We start from the raw sequence: 17222 nt of genomic DNA, 5'->3' as shown, positions 1-17222 counted from the left end.
TAACGGTACGATAAAAGATCTGACATCACATTGTTTTTCATTTTGACAAGTATTCGTAGCTTCTATGGGCTACTCTTAGTATGTACACGTAGCAGCATAAAAACCACCCAAACCGTGATTATCGGTCTATAAGACTGACGTTCTTTCATCTCCCTCTAAATGGCTGTTGATGTGGATGAGGTGGATTGTGCAGTATTTATTCGTTTGTTTTTAACTATTCTTAAAAATTAATTTACTAAACTTTATCCCCCTGCCTTTTTTCTCTTTTTCTGCCTTCCTTTAGTTGTCAAAAAAGAAAAAATCCTAATGGCATGTTCAGATTTATAAAATTAACTATTATCTTTTGGCACTTAATATAAATACAGTCCTTTCTTGTTTTGTCTTTTTTTAAAAATAATCAAGCACAGTAATAGCAGGAACACACCGGAATCCAGTGAAGATTTGAGGTAAAACTTTGGTCTCCATGTTACCAACTGGACTACATAATGCTGGTCATCGAACGGAGAGAAAAACAAACTTTTCATAGAAAAAAAAAGAATATTAAATAAATAAATACATGACTTAAATGCTCAATAAAAAAATGTTCACGGTTCAAAGTCAAGGCGTGCTTGAAGAGCACTTCTTACACCTGATAACTGGCAAATGATAGACTCGGCACGTTCCCTTTGAGGTTACAGCTTAATGCCACTATTTGAGGTCGATCCTTTCTGCATTGCTTAGAATATCCGTACTTTTGGCCCCATGTTGGTTTGTTTTGACCTTAACGGCGGGTTCACACCGCACGCGGAAGCGCCGCGGAATAGAGGGCGTTTCTCTAGGGTCCTCCGCGGCCGACTCATGCAGTGCAGCGATCGTTTCGCCATCTGGTCCATTTTTTGCGCAAGTGATCTACGTCAATCCTGGCAGGAAGTTACATCGAGACACATGAGAAAATCCAGTCAATTTTCAAAATATAATGAATCATAGGGGATTGGGGCCGAATCCACGAATACAGAGAACCCCCGCCTCCGTCTCACCGCCCATCCCCCGCAGCCGAAAATGTCCATTAACGATCCATACTCCTCAAAAACACTTTTCATTATGCTTTGTACACATTTATTAAAGAAAATTAGAGAATTGAGAACATAAAGAGCTTTTTTTTTTTTTTAATCCAGATCAATAGTCAGCAAACTTTTCATGAGGACCGTCAGTCTGTCCCTGAGGCTTAAAAAGCGCCTGGATCAGTTTAGTTTGAGGGGGCATTTCTATCCAGATTTTGCAGGTTTCATTCATAATAAACACCTGCTCTGGATTATAATTATCCTTCGCAGTTATCAGGATTTTTGCGATCCGCTTCTGAGTCAGCTGATGCCATTTCTCCATGCAGGCTCGCTGTGAGTGTGTCCGTAGCGGACAGGCTGGTGTGCTCTTCAACTGCACTCTTCCTGGGAAATTCCTGCTACACCTTCTGAAGCAAAAGTTTCAGCCAAGCATCTTGAGTTGTCTGAGGTTTATGACGAACTGGAGGAGTCACGTGACTGAAAAAACACAGATCTCCTGCATGGAGAAATGGCATCAGCTGACTCAGAAGCGGATTGCAAAATGGGCCGACTACGTAGCGTGGGAGGGGTATTGTTTTGGGAAGAGGCAGTTTGCGACAAGTCAAGATGGACGATGTCAATTAAATTGTAGAAGCTGTAAATAACCACAGCTGAGCAGAAGCGCCAGTCGACCGTTGCGAACTGGAGGTGACGCGGATTCCGCCTGTTTACATTCCGCGTGCGGCGTGTGAACCCGGTGTAAGTTTGTGGAGTCCGACTGAAGCTCTAGCGGCTGGTGACGGGGTTGTGACACGGTCAAAACTAAAGGTGTGCTACGTTCACATCCCTTCGCAAAGTATTATTCTCTAAATATATATACTCTTTTTTTCGATGCATTGAATCGCGTTTATCAACTTGGACTGGACAAAAACAAAATTAAAGATTTCATACAATTCCATAGGATTGTGTGCAAAATGCTCCGTGGGTATACAAACTGATGGTCTGTCCTACCAGCCGCAACACTGGACTTAAGTGCTTGTGATGAGGTATGAACACCAGTCAGTGTCTGGTACTGTGAACTTTGCTTTCTGCAGGTTATAGGACGTTTCTGTGAGGCAGAAAGCATCACTGATATTCTGGGATGACATTTAAGGAATCTTGTGTTGTTTTTTAGGAGTGTGTGTGGGTTTCCTCCAGCAGAAAGTGGTCAGCGTTCTTTCAGTATCTTCATTGGGCAATGAATGATGACAGGGAACTTTGGCCGACGTTATCAGAAAGGCATTTGAAGCATTCATACTTAAAATTCCCTGATAGATTAGGATGCTAAAAATCAATTTACATTTAAATTATGATGTAAGCTAATAATTTATTATTTTAAAATAACCATACCATGGAGATCATTTTATTTTACTGTTTTTAATTGCCCGTTGTTATCTTGCGCTCATTTCTAACTTGTATAATTTTGACAAAATATACTGAAAATATTGAAAGTTAAATTGATTTATTCTGGCATAATATTCCTGCCTTTTTATTATTCATAGTTATGTTAAAAGTTACCTTTTTAAAGTTTTATAAATGTAGTTTTAGTGTTCAATAAATGTTTATCCTGATTGGCCTGTGACATAGGGTGTGTTTTTGGATTTTTGGCTCCTTGTATGATTAAGTTTAACATCCCTGGATTAAAGTGAACAAAAAACGGACTGAAAATTTGAAAAACGGGGATTGTAAATTTGAAGGCAGTTTTCAACAAGACATATTGGAAATTTGAAGGAATTATTGAAAATTTCAAAAATTTAAATTGAAAACTTAAAAAAAAATATTGAAAATTTGAAAAAAAAGAAATGTAAAATTGAAACTTGAAAAAAAAAGGGAAAAAAACTAAACGGTCGCAGTAGCCAATGAGCTCAAAGCCCCGCCCCCATGTAAAATTAGGACCAGTTTGTCGGCAAAATCTTGAAAACTTTGAATTGAAACTGAAAACAGAGAACTGAAAGCAAAGAGTTAGAGAATGAAAAATAGAAAGTGGAATTTTACAAATTTTTTTTTAATTGGAAACAGTTTTAGTTTTTTTTTTTATCAAGTTTACTTTTTTTCTTCAAATTTTCAATATTTTTTTTCAAGTTTTCAGAATTATTTGTTCAATTCTATTTTTCAAATTTTCAATCTGTTTTTTGTTCACTTTAAGCAGATCCTAATTTAACCCCATATTAATCCTCTAAAACTTTCACTCTCAGCCCCTCCCATACCCACGAGAACGAGCGGATCCTCACGTGCTGATGTCACAACGTGGGACAGCCCCCTCCAGGAAGAGTCTGCTCCGCCCCCAGGCTAACACAAACACTTTCTCCGCAAAGCTAGCAGCTCGAGCTAGCGATGATCAGCTAGCTTTGCGGCTCTAGGGTGACATCATGAGGTGGGTGGCATCCTCAGGGATCGAAAGGCGGAGCCTCAGAGATTAAGTCATTTTACCTTTGGGTATAAAAAGAGTCTGCTAAAACAACTCATATTTTATAAATAATTCATTTTTAGTAATATATGATCATTTATATGGATATAATTTACTCTGAAAGACTTAAGAAAATTATGGTATGGCCCCTTAAGTGTTTGATATTTGAGGTTTTTAATAGCTTCAAATGACAAAAAAAGGATATTTAAATGACCTAAATTCAAAATTTAGCCAAGCCTTAGTTCCCCATGATAATTCCTCCATGTTTCTTTCAACATTTTTGCAAAATGACCCCAGTCTGCAGCAGGTAAAGCACCAAATACTCATGTGGACTTCACAAAACTTAACCTGAAGGAATATCCTTGAAAGAAAGAATAAAAAAAATGCATGATATGAGCAATATTATGTAAACGAGGATCCTTTTGATAGTTGAAATCTGCTAGTACAGGATGGCAATGACCTCTTCCCCTTATAACGGAGGTGTCTGCTCTCTGCTAGATCACAGCTCAACATAAAGTGTTGCATACATAAAAATATATGAGACTTAATGCTATTAAGAGAGCCTCACACCAAATATTTAATAAAGACAAAACCGAAAAATTCTCCAAAGAGATTTCTCATTTCCCTTTATGAGCACAAACAGGCTTCCACGAGTTCTCAGTCGGGTACCTGTGTTGTATGTCAGCCTGACATTTGAAGGATGCACGACAGTGAAGGGTCCAGTGTGCTGAGATGAGGAAAAGCCTTCATCCGTCTTCGTCGCTCCTCTTCACTTTGAGTTCCATTTACAGAGGCAGGTCTGTGCTGTTGTGGCGAGTCTTTCTGGAAGTCCCATCATCCCTGGGCAGCGCTTTCTGCAGGTTGGACATGGCGGCAGTCTTCTTTAGGTCAATGACTGCGTAGCATTCGCTGCGCCGGGGAGGCTGAGGGCCACATTTTTTGGGTGGTAGGCGCTGGTGCTGTGACTGTGCACCCCCGCCGCCGAGGGCCTGGCAGGGGGGTTCTCCTTCCAAATCAACCTGGATATAATTCAGCTGCCGCGATGGAGGCATGTGGCCGTGCTCACAACCTCCAACCCCTGAACGTGATCGTCTGCGGAAATCAAAGCTAAATATTCGCCCCCCTCGATCGGGCTGACACGGCCGGGGGTGTGGGGGGCAGGCGTGTCGGAGACGGGGAGGCTGGACCTGCTCCGTGTTCACATAGTTCTGGAGAGCATCTCTGTGGATGCCCCGGCTGTCCTGGTGGTAGCCGTTGGGCGTCCCGGGGCCTTCTGAGAACTCGTACTCGTCAAAGTCTTCCTCCTCTTCTTCGTACTCTTCCTCCTCCTGATCATCATCGTCTTCCTGCTCGTCGTCCCGCTGCAAAGCGCTGTACTCCCACACCGGCGGCAGAGACGGCAGGTTCTCGTAGTTTAGAAGCGCAGTCCGACGATGACCTCCACCCACGCCCCTCTCGCAGGGGTAACCCTGCATGGGCAGAGAGGACGGGCCGTGGCTGTGTGGGTGCAGGAGGGAGTGCGAGTGACTGTCCCCGGTGCTGCTGCTGCTGCTCGAACCCACCGACTGCGACACGCTGCTGGGACTCAGGCGCTGCTTGCGGCCGCCCCGCAGGCCGTTGATGTTCTCGTAGGTGAGCTCTCCGCTTTGGCAGCTGTCTGGGTGCTCGTGGCTCGGATGCCGGTGGGGGAGGTGGTGGAAGTGGTGGTAGGAGTGAGAGTTGCACATGTGCACGGAGGGCTCGTCGCCCTCCGTCTCTGAGCCTGTGGTGCCCTCTGCTGGCTGAAGGTTGTGGGGAGCGTGCGCGTGCCTCTCCCTCTCCAGCAGGTGTCGCTGCGCCGGAGTGGGGCCCAGCATGAACTTGGCCTCCTGTGAGGACGGCTGCAAGAATACCTGAGGATCTTTATGCTCCTCAAGAGGACAGCACCGCAGGCTGGACGGTGGGTTCCCCTGACTCCCCACGGGCATGGCTCCCCTCGTGGTCTCAGGAAAAGTGCTCGGACGCACCTCAGGCAGAGAGTGCATGCAGTGACGCATGGAGAGGTCCCCCTCCATGCTCACAGTATTCACATATGTGTGGGTCTGCCAGAGAAAACACAGATGAGAGGGTCAAACTCTTCTAGTTACAGCCAAATGAATCCAACACAGGAAGGAGCCTCACTTGGTCCTCCAAACCCATGAGGCCGTGTCCGTGCTCGTCAGGAATGGAGGGCTGGGAGGAGTCACTGCGCAGCGGGTAGCCGGGGAATCCGTTGGGAAAGTTCTGAACAGGAAATGCTGGAGCTGCAAACATAAGGATGAATTAGCAATCAAGTCATTAAAGACTCGCTCTGTTCATCTTTTGATCCGTTAGAAAAGTGTAATTATGACGTTTTTAGCCCAAATCCAAAAATCTGTCGTTTTCTAGCACAATAGTTTATTAGAAAATCCCATTTGAGTTGTAAGTGGGACGATTAGTAAGGAGCAACCCCGCCCCCCTTCCCCTCCTGAGCAGTCAGAGCTAGGAGCAGGTAGCTTGTGTAAGCACTTTCTACGCCACAAATACACTCTTTTCAAGCAACGTTTTTGCCTCTGTTCCTGATTCACATTGATTTAAAAATAAATACAGTCACAGATGCTGTTTTAAGCTTAATTTCTCTCATATTTATGTTCTCCATTATCAAAAAATACCAAAAGAATCTGTTAAAAACACAATTTTCATTGAAGTGGGCCTTTAAAGTCCTCCTATGACATTTTTTTTTCATTAAAAAAAAGGTTCTCAGTTGTGTTTCAATTATGATTATTAAGTTTTTAACCAAAATCCCACAATCTAAAAGTGGAGCCTGGTGGAGATTTTCCAGCGTTCTCATGCCTTAAGTATGGTTGATTAATTCAAACAGAGTTTTAATGTGACAATTTGATTGACAGAGATTTAAAAGGAGAAATACTCGGAAATGCAAAAGCAAAATGATTTCTTATTATATTTACTCTCTTTGATTAAAAAATGCCACATATACATGTTAAAAAAAAACAAAAAACAGTTTTTTCATCGGAGGGGACTTTAAGGAGAACAAATAAATAACATATATTTGACTGTGATGAAGAATAAGTTTAATGAAGACCTAAAGATATTTCCAGTCATGAGGCTTAAAGTATCCTAAACATATGATACATTAAAAACTGCTCAAAACGGTTGATTTAAACACGATCAATCTGCAAAATCCATATTCTTCTTTCATCAAAAATCAGTTCAAACCTCCACTCAGCTGCTCTGGGTGTAAATGGTTTAGAATACCTGAATATGACTGTTTTTAGTAGATTTATGCAGATTTGGCTTCATTCCTTTTTAACACAATAAAAAGAGAAATATCAGGGGTCTTTAAAAAAAATGTTCACCAAAATTAAAAAGTTGCTTTAAACAATTTAGCAATTTTCAGAGAACTAGAAAAGTAAAAAAAACATACGAAACAAAAGTAAAAGTTGCAGTTCTGTTGTTTGCACAAAGTGAGAATCCTGCAACTAAACCAGCTGACACAGGTTTGTGTCAAAAAGACCCCAAACATGAAACCAAACCGCGCAAAATCCACCATTAAAGGATTTTGTAAATATTTTTTCATTTGGGATAAAAAATAGTAATAAGATTACTGAGTATTTTCTATTGGTAAACAAAAAAGGAGGTAAGAACAACATTAAAATTCTTCATATATTCCTAAAAAACTCTTTTTTTTTTTACAAATCTCAAACATTAGCAGCTTTATTAAATAATGGGTTTAGGATATTTCTGGATTAAAGATTGCAGAACCTTCATCAACAAGTAGGGAGTCAAATTCATACAACTGAAACAAATGTCAATGCAGGATTTCCTTTGAACACTAGGGGGCAGTATAGGAGAGTGTAAGTCAACACCATGAACTTGTCAATGAACAGTTTTCAATCCAATCTGTCACACTGCAACCCTGATGCTCATTTCCAGGAACGCATCTGATCTCCTGATGAGTCCTTTGGTTTTCTTTCTCACCTCCATGCAGCTTAAATTATACTAAATAAAACTAACTTTAGTAGAAAACACACAAGAGATTATGTTAAGAAATTATCTAGAAAATAAACCTCGTAGATTCCCTCAATTGTAGTGGGATCAAGTCTAAAAACTGTAACAAAAAATCACCTTTAATTTCTTAATCTTACTGGCAACATCTAACATTTAATAGAGCTGTTGTGATCAATTTGTAAATAAATTTACCAATAAAATTTGACAAATTCGAAATATTTAGACAAATGAATCCAACAATATCTCTCTCTCTTGTCTTCTCACTTGGAAGAGATGCTTTGAAGGTGTTGGATAAAGAAACAGCAGCGACAGCGAGGAGGGAAAAAAAAAAGTGTTTTTTTGTCATGCTGGAAATAGGACTAGTTCTGGTCTTCTACATCGGGCGTAAACCGCTACACGACTCGACCACCACTTGAGGATGCATCAAGATAGAAGTATGTTAATGTCATGTGAGAGGAACCTTAACTCCCCAAATCTAAATAAATCTATGTGTGAAAGTTCACTGGTGATTTCCTGTGCAGAAGGTTTTTTTTTTTCCTCTGCATGTGTTTGTGCTTGTGGTGACTCACTGCTGGGAGTCTGTGGGGTGCGAGACATGTCCATCTCTGGAGTGTGGCCACTGCGACTCATCATCATGGACTCCTCCACCACGTTGATGCTGTTGCATTGCATCAGCTCCTGGAGCAGATTGAAGATCTCTTCTGCCCGGGAACACTTGAACGCAAAGATTCCTGATCGAATAAGCAGAATTACACAAAGTCAGTAACCTGTAAACTGCATGACCACCACAAGTACGAAATTGTTACCTGACAACTGTGTTTAGGCTCCATTTTTACTTTTTATGTCCCACTTCGATCATTTTCCCAGTGGTCTTTTAATTAATATCATGCTTTTATTAGACAAAAATCCAAAAACCTGAGTCATTTTTCTAGGAAGCCCCTTAACAGCCCGGGATAACCAGTTTTATTAGTCTTAGTTTTTAACTATTGTTCATATTTTGAAGCCCAATGAGGCCATTTTCTTTGTGATTTTGGGCTAAATAAATAAAATTGAATTGAATTGAGTAAGCCTCTATAAATTTAACAATTAAAAAGTTGCCTCTGAGTTGTGGAAGGGATTGTTAATGTGAAGCAACCCCGCCCCTCTTCCCATCCCTCTTGCTGAGAGCTCTGTTTAAGTGGAGCCGGGAGTTTGGGGCCCGCCCAGCGTGTTTTCTACTTTTCTTCCAAACGACATTGTTCATTTGCTCCTAATTCACAACAACTTGAATAAAAAATACTCCTTTAGGCTTAGTTTTCTTTACATATGTCCGAAAAATTCCATAAAACATCTTCATGATTTGTCACAGACAACAACATTTCACCCTTTAGAAAAACAGGTTATTTATTTGTATTTATGTTATTGTTTTTATGATAAATGTAACTGACTGAACTATCGTTTTTTTTGGCATAAATAAAAAACTTTATTTTAATACATTTTTAATAACTTCCTTTCAAAATAAAGGCACCTAATGTCACAAAGGATCATCTTAAAGCAGCAAATGTAGGAGTAGGTAGTGCTATTTCTGCAGTAATTTATTTTTAAAACATGCGTTTATTTTACTTTCTGTGGGGCATCTCAGTGAGAAATTTGTAAATCTAACTAACCAAAAGGAAAGTGAAGTTAACTGTATTTTTACCGTATTTTTTAAACCATAAAGGTGCACAGAAAAACTTTTAATTTGTTGAAAAATAGAAAATGTGCAGTAAAATCCTGGCTGTGCTTACTGGTTTTCTGTGATAAACAGCATTCAAATCTATTAGTCAAGCTTGTAATTCACTTACTTTTTACACTACTTTTTTAAATTTATTTTTCTTTAACCACAGAACCCCAAGGGAGGGGTAAAAGAGCCACATGTTGAGCCGCAGGTTACAGACCCCTACTCTAGACTCTTAGTTAAAAATAGCAACAATGTCTTGAAAAGTGTTGTCTATTTGTCCTGTATTTCTTTATATGTTCTATTTTTTTCTTTAAATATGTGTGATTCCTTTTGATGGAGGCCTTGATAAGTTATTTGGGTTTTTTGCCTCTTCCTCTACTTTACTTGATTTTTTAAAAATATATTTGTTTTGTATTTTATTTATTTATTTTATTTATTTTATTTATTTTATTTATTTTATTTATTTTATTTATTTTATTTATTTTATTTATTTTATTTTATTTTATTTTATTTTATTTATTTATTTATGTGTAAAGCATATTTATATATTTATATATTTATATATATTTATATTTATATTTATATTTATATTTATATTTATATTTATATTATATATATTTATATAATTTATATTATATATATATTTATATTTATTTATTTATGTGTAAAGCACTTTGTGTTATTCCATATATGAAAAGTGCTATAGAAATAAAGTTGATTGATTGATTGAGTTTCATATTTTGTGCCAAACAAAAAAATTCTAAAATTAAAAACTTATCCTCTAAAAAATAGTTTTAGTTTAAACTTGTGCCACGCAGCATCTAATTAATCTCAGAAACACAATTTTTGGCCAAAACTATACAGAACAAAACTTCCAACCTTTATCACTGAAGATCTTTAAAATTATGAGCTGTAACAGTTTGTTTACCCATAATGTGAAAAGATAACTTTAAGGACTCACTCCAATGAAAATTGTCTTTTTAACATGTTTTTGTTGCATTTTTCTGATACCAAAAGACATATTTAAAGAAAAATAAGGCTAAACTTGCATTTCTACGTATTTTTTTATTCAAATCATTGTAAATCAGGAGCAGATATAAAAAAAGCTGTTGGAAAAACCCACAAGCTCCCTGTCCCTCTCCATTCTGATGCATCCACCTGCAGATAAATAGATCCGTAAACATCTTTGTTTTCCTCGTCTGAGCTGGAGTCTGGATCAAAACTGCACGGATAGCTCTGATTTTCCTCGCCATTTTCGCTGCACTGGAAATGTTAGATTTGGGGGTGAAGGACTGTAAACTAGCACTTAAAAAAGAGAGATGATTTGATGAGAACGGGGTTACTTCACACCACAACTCAGAGGCAAATTTTTAATAAACTCCTGCCGCTCTGCAGAAACTATGTTCTAGTAAACGACACAATTGTTTTATCTTTGGCTAAAAACGTCATAATCATAATTAAAAGACCCCTGGGATGATCGGAGTGGGACTTCAACGACACCTAACGCATGAAACTGAACTGGATGACTTCGTCTACTTACCCTGCCCGGTCTGACAGCGGCGGCCACTCTCAAAGGAAAATAAATTGGAGTCGTATCCGTAGCGACGCAGGCAAAGGTACGGCCACCGGATGGCGTCTCTCTTACGCGTGTGGAGGATGAGCTCGGTCTGGGTGAGCTCCATGATCCCAGAACCAAGCTCGTTGCCCTCATCATCCACATTGATGACCTGGAAAATCACAAACATTATTTAATAATCATTTAAAAAAAAGCATTTTTGGACCGAAGCATAAGATGAACTTTCTGAACAAATCGATGCTTTTTCAAAGAGAAATCTTTGATTTTCACGAGATTTGTTGACATGTTTTATTGAGTCAGAAGTCTGAACTGAAACTGGATGGTTAAACTGTGTGGTAAATTGAGTCTTTGTTAATATGGTTTGTGTTTTCATGATTTTTCACAACAGTGTGGGTTCTCCCAGGACTGTAAAAACTCATTTAAATAACGATTTCCTTCATATCAGAGTTTGTGGTTGATGATATGATCAGATTCAATTTGATTAACTGACTTAAAATGGATCCAGGACATCTTTATCCAAAACTTCCATCAGTGTGACTCATAGTCACAAATTCTCGTGCTCGCCACCTGTCAAGACGTGTGTCTCTGATGCCGCGGACGCATGTGGGAGGAGCTACCAGTTCTATCTGTGGATATCTCACTAAGAATGAATGGAAGACACATACGATGTTGAGTTAAAGTTAAAGTCCCACTATTTGTCACGCACCTCAGTGTGTGAAATTTGTTCTCCGCATTTGACCCATCCCCTGGGGGAGCGGTGAGCTGCAGACACAGCCGCGCTCGGGAACCATTCGGTGGTCTAACCCCCCAGTCCAACTCCTTAGTGCTGAGTGTCAAGCAGGGAGGCACTGGGTCCTATTTTTAGTCTTTAGTATGACTGGGCTGGGATTTGAACCCACGACCTTCCAAGCTCAGGGCGGACACTCTACCACAAGGCCACATAGCTGGAAGGAAGGTTCATTTGTTGTGAAGAGAACATCATGTCTCCATGTTTGGGTTGTTAAAAGATTTTCCCGTTACAGGAGCTGTGTCCGTATGACAGCCGCTTCCGGGGTGTTTCTGTGTCTCTGTGGTTGAGTTTGAATGCTCACTGTTCCGTATTAATCCGAGGGGAATAAATAAAATCAGGAGACCTTTTTCCTTTTTGTAATGTCTGGATGAGACCAGAGCCGGGAGCCTCCGAACCTCGGAGCGTCTCTCTGTCTGACGGAATATCGAGCGAGTGAGCTCGAAAATTGGAGCCAATATTATTCAAAACCCAAATAAAACAAATTGGAAAAAATGTTTGGCCAAAAGAAATTCAAAATATCCAAAAATCTTTGCTATTCAAAAATAAAATTAAGTATTTTCAGCTTCAGTTTTTTTAGGTTTCAAAACTAAAAATGTCAATTTCAAAACTTTTTTCAGTTTCAAATCTTTTTTTCACTTTTAACTCTTTTTTTTAAAAACATTGTAACTGAGAAAAAAGTTCTGAAATTGAAAAAAATGACATTTTGACTTTTGACCCAATTTATTTAAAGGTATAGGTCGATTGGACGGGTCGATCTGGTTGGATAAATCGACTCATTAATTCATCGTTATACGTCTAGTTTCTGCAGATGATTAGATAAAGAATAAATCTGAAGCTTAGTCTTCCCCGGAATAATCGCACCACCTCATCCTTACAGCTCGAAGTGTCAGCACACCTTCACCATAGCTGCTAAATGCTTTGTGTTATCCGGATTTTGTTCTTCACGGAAGCTGAACATTAGACAGACGTCTCACTGCTCATCCCAGAAGCTTCTTCAGCTCTGAGACGTGGTATCCAGATCCAGAACTGAAGCTTTACTTCTACGAGCAGTGAAACACCGGGTCGTCACTCACCTTAAATTTGGTGAGGTGGTTGTCTCGGATGGGGTCCCTGTACAGACAACTCCAGCAGCTCCCCATAGCTTCAGCAGGACAGCTGAAACCTGCCAACGTCAAGTCAGATTAACCGCTTTGGAAAAACCGTTCCTTCTCCGAGACACAATTCAGGAAAAACAAAGCTCCTTACTCAGTCCGGGCCATCAGTTTGAAGGGATCCACAGCTTAATCCCAGGATCTTCTACTGGGCAGAAGCATCACGAGCCAGTTTGTTTGCTGGGCGCCCGTCTTCAAGAGAAGATTCCTGGATTTCTCCCTAAAACCACAAAAATGCAATGAATCCAAAATCTAAAAATAAACATACAACAGCTAGAGGAGGGGTCGGCAAACTTTAACAGTAAAAGAGCCATTTGGGGTTGATTTCTACTGATCAAAACCTAGAAGGAGCCACATAGTCGTTCTTTAGCCTCTAAGAAATTTGGATTTGTATTCATGACCGTCTGTTTTTTAATAATAGTTATTAATTATGTTTATTTTTTGGCACGAACAAAAACAAAAATATAAAAAGAAACTCTCAAAATGTGATTTTTTATGTTGTGCAGCACAAGATAATATGTGCTTTTAACTCATAAAAGATCAAACTTTTGACCAAAATCTGTTCATTCTGGAGGTAACAGGGATGTAAAAACCTACATAGTTTATCATCTATGTGAACCTCAGCCATGAATTTATACATTTAATTCATCTAAATTAAATAAATGCTAAATAAATAATCCTTACTTTAAAAAAATGTTATTTAATTTTTTTTCCCCTCTTTGTCCTCAGGAGACTTACACAGCTGGGTTTTATTACGTTAGGTAGTTTTAGTTTGCAGGCTTTGTTTATTTGTTTTATTAAGGCATCCCCTCTGACAGTCGACATGACTTGTTTTGTGTTTTATGTTTCACCATGGAGAGATTCTTGACCCAATAGATTAAGAAGTTTTAAATCGATAAACGAATCACAACAATTGACAACTTTTACAGTAAAAGCATGAATAAACGATTCGTTTTTTTGAATGAATATCGAAGCAAATGAAGACTTTTACAATTAGCATAGACCTCAGGACCAGGTTTGAACTCATCAACTGGCTTCTTCATCAGTTTAATCATACATTTCAATTTCTCAACTAATCAATTACAAATTATTCACAGCGTGAGCTCTTGTGTAGAGCCACAGCAGTCGGCAGGTTATGCAATGAATGTATCCAACTGGGATCCAGATTTTTGAATTAGTCCAGTAAAAAGAGGGGAGGAAATAAGAGTGCTTGTGTTGCTCAGCAATGGAAGATGGCCATATTTGAAGATGTGGAATTCAGGGGAGATGCTGCACAGACTGATGCAGGAGTTGAATGTAAAGTTAATAAGTGGAAGCATGAAGCCCTCTCCAGTTGTTGTTCTCCAGAGCTGGAGCGATGAGAGGCTAGAGGCTGCATCCATCCCCCCCATCCCTGCATCCAACCTGGGCCTCCCCATCTAGCGGGAGTCGGTGGGCTGAGCCTTCAATCAGCGCCAGCAGGCTAAGGAGCTAAGCTACATCCCACATCCATCCTCCAGTCAGCCGGTGGACGGCTGCGCCTCGACGCGCAGCATCCGCGCGGGTCCCCCCCAACCTGACGCCAGCCCCCCCTTCCCTAAAAACAAACATCTCATCTCGGTGTGCGCGGCTCAGCCATGCAGCCACACTGACACCAAACGCACCACGACACGATTCAATGACCGTCTGTTCTCGCTACAGCAGCGCGCACGGAGCGCGCAAGAAGAAGTGCACAACCACAGTTTGCTACTCACATGTCTGCCGCCGATTTTTTTCTCCTGTCTTTTTTTAATGGAAAATGAGGCTCCAAACGGAACGAGCTGTGAGACTGCAGTGACTTCTTATCGGCGGCGGCTGCTGCTGGTAGCGGGATGTGGCACTTGCACGGAAGAGACGCCAATAAATGATGCAGTGAGAGCGGCTAAAAAAAAAATGTTATTTTTTTTCCTCCTATTACGCCCCCCTACTGCAGCACGGGCCTCTGCCTGTATGACATTTCCCAAGCAGCTGGGGTGAGAGTTCACAGGCAGACAACGAGGCGGAGAAGAGAAGGTAAGAGGCGCTGGAGGACCACAGGAGAAAGGTGTGTCTGCCTGGAGGAGGAGGAGCGACAGCAGCGTGGAGCCGCGCGCCACTGTCTGCAGCTCACGGTGGGAAACATGGAAGTTATGTTTGAGACACGAACATGGGAACAAAGCAAGTTTTGGAATGAAACTGCAAACAAAATTAACAGTTTGGGAAAAAAAACATTTTTTTAAATTAATAATAATAATAATAACAAAAATAATAATAGTGTACGGACGCCCTAAAGTGACATTGAAGTAAAAAAAAATAAACTTTTTTATAAAAAATATTTCTAAAAATATATTTTTTAATATTTTCAAATATTTCAAAGTATCTACTGCGCTCTCTGGCGCTCACCAGATACTATCTGATGAGCAACTATCTGGTGAACACTAGGTACTATCTGGTACACACCAGTTACTATCTGGTACACACCAGTTACTATCTGGTGTACACCAGATAGTTTCTTGAAAACATTTTTTTTTTCGTTATTGTCTTCTGCACGCCAGTTACTATCTGGTGAGCACTAGATAGTAACTGGTGAGCACTAGATAGCAACTGGTGTGCACCAGATATGAAAAAAAAAATCTAAAAAAAACTTTTTTTTCTGGCTACTATCTGACACACACCAATTACTATCCGGTGAGATAGTAATTGGTGCTCCCAGATGGTAACCAAAATTTCTTTTCTGAAAAAAAAAAAAAAAAAAAAAAAAAAACGTTTTCCTGGTTGATATATGGTGCACACCAGTTACTATCTGGTGAGCACTTCATACTACTGTATCTAGTGAGCACCAGATAGTAATTGGTGCACACCAGACTGTGACCAAAAATGATTTGTGTTTTTTTTCTACTTTTTTTCTGGTAAGTAACTGGTGCGCATCAGATAGTGACTTTTTTTCTGGTTGCTATCTGGTGCACACCAGATGATGAACTATTTTTATTTTTCTAGAAAAATCTTTCTTTTTTTTCTTCGTTTTTTCTGTCTGCTGCACATCAATTACTATCTGGTGAGCATCATATACTGAATAGTGAGCACCAGCTAATATCTGGTGAGCACCAGATTGTGACCCGAATTTCTTTTGTCAAAAAAAAAAAAAAAAAACATTTATCTTTCCGGTCACTGCCTGATGAGCACCAGGTACTATCTGGTGAGCACCAGGGGCTCTGTAAGTTTGCTTCTGAAATCCCATGTATTTTTAATTTTTTTTTATTACAAAATATGTGTTTGGACTTGTACCCTTCATAAACCTGGTTAATATTGTGCCTTTTCTTGCTCTTGTTTGTTTTTATTGTTAAAGGATAAGAAGTTACATTTTTTTTTATTTATTTACATTTCTTTTGTTTTAATCATTAAACTTTTTTATTACATTTTGTATCATAGTAACTTGTTTCTTTTGGTTTGTTGACTGTTTTACATTCACTTCTTTACTTTTTACTTAATTTCAAGAAGATTTGATTTTAATGAACTATTTTCCATTAAATTGAAAATATTGTCCTAATTCTGTTTCTATGTTTATCAAATAATTTAAAAAAGGAAATCTACAAAAAAAAATATTCACAGCGATTAAAAACAATTGAGATTTTGAGGTTCAGTTGACATCCACTGCATTTACAAAAAATATTGTTATTGGTGTTGATATTGATCGGTATCAGATCAATACTCAAATGATCAGCATCTCCCAGCCCTAAGTTTTTTAACATGTTCTTGTAGCAGATTTCTCATAATGGAGGACATATTTAAAAAAATGTACAATTAAAATTGCGTTTCTGAGTATTTTAATATTCAAATTGTGTTAGATCAAGAGCAGATTGGGGAAACAATCTCAGCAAGGGAAATAGGCAGCTCAAAGTCTCCTTGTGGTGCTATACAAGCACGGGGGAGTATAAACAAAGGGCTGATGGGAAATTAGAGGAGGCTAACTTCCCAACAGTACTCCCCACAACTCAGAGGTGAATTTCTAATGATCTCCTGCTGCTCTGCAGAGATTATGACTTACAGAATAACGCATTTTCTTAATTGAGGCTAAACACGACATACTAATAATAATTAAAAGACTTAAATGACTTTACTACAGTAAAAATATAGAGTTGAAATGACTTTGAATGAATAAGACTTTGGCTTATGAACCCAACACCCGATACCTGAGACTGAGGAACCAAACATGGCCCTGGTTGATGAAAAAGGTTATTGTGATTATAATAATAAAAAAAGTTGTAGTAGCATCAATTTAAATTAGTAATTTGATTGAAATTGGTTTATTTCAAGCAATCAAAACAAAAATTACTAAAAAAGGAAAAACAGGAGACATAAATCTATAGTTAGATTTATCCAACTTAAGATCTTGACTTGATTAGACATTTTTAAAAAAGAAGATTAATCTCTAAATATATACATACACATGTAAATCCATTATAATTACTCTTAATCAAAGACATATTTGTACATATAAAATACATGACAAAATTGAAT

At 39.0% G+C, this 17222-nt stretch overlaps 1 protein-coding gene across 1 annotated transcript; it reads right to left on the bottom strand.

The window, feature by feature from the left end:
• Positions 1–3128: 3128 nt before the first annotated feature.
• frs3 (fibroblast growth factor receptor substrate 3) lies at positions 3129–14987 on the bottom strand. The gene is made up of 7 exons (XM_024269044.2): positions 14441–14987; positions 12802–12927; positions 12630–12718; positions 10731–10917; positions 8061–8222; positions 5626–5747; positions 3129–5546 (listed from the first exon to the last, which is right to left on the bottom strand). The coding sequence occupies exons 3-7, from the start codon at positions 12693–12695 to the stop codon at positions 4251–4253; spliced, it is 1833 nt and encodes a 610-aa protein (XP_024124812.1). The 5' UTR covers positions 12696–12718; positions 12802–12927; positions 14441–14987; the 3' UTR covers positions 3129–4250.
• Between the last annotated feature and the right edge of the window lie 2235 nt (positions 14988–17222).

Source organism: Oryzias melastigma, linkage group LG5 (genome assembly GCF_002922805.2).
Source record: "Oryzias melastigma strain HK-1 linkage group LG5, ASM292280v2, whole genome shotgun sequence".
Lineage (NCBI taxonomy): Eukaryota > Metazoa > Chordata > Actinopteri > Beloniformes > Adrianichthyidae > Oryzias > Oryzias melastigma.
The sequence above is the reverse complement of the archived record's forward strand: the minus strand, read 5'-3'. Positions and strand labels throughout refer to the sequence as shown.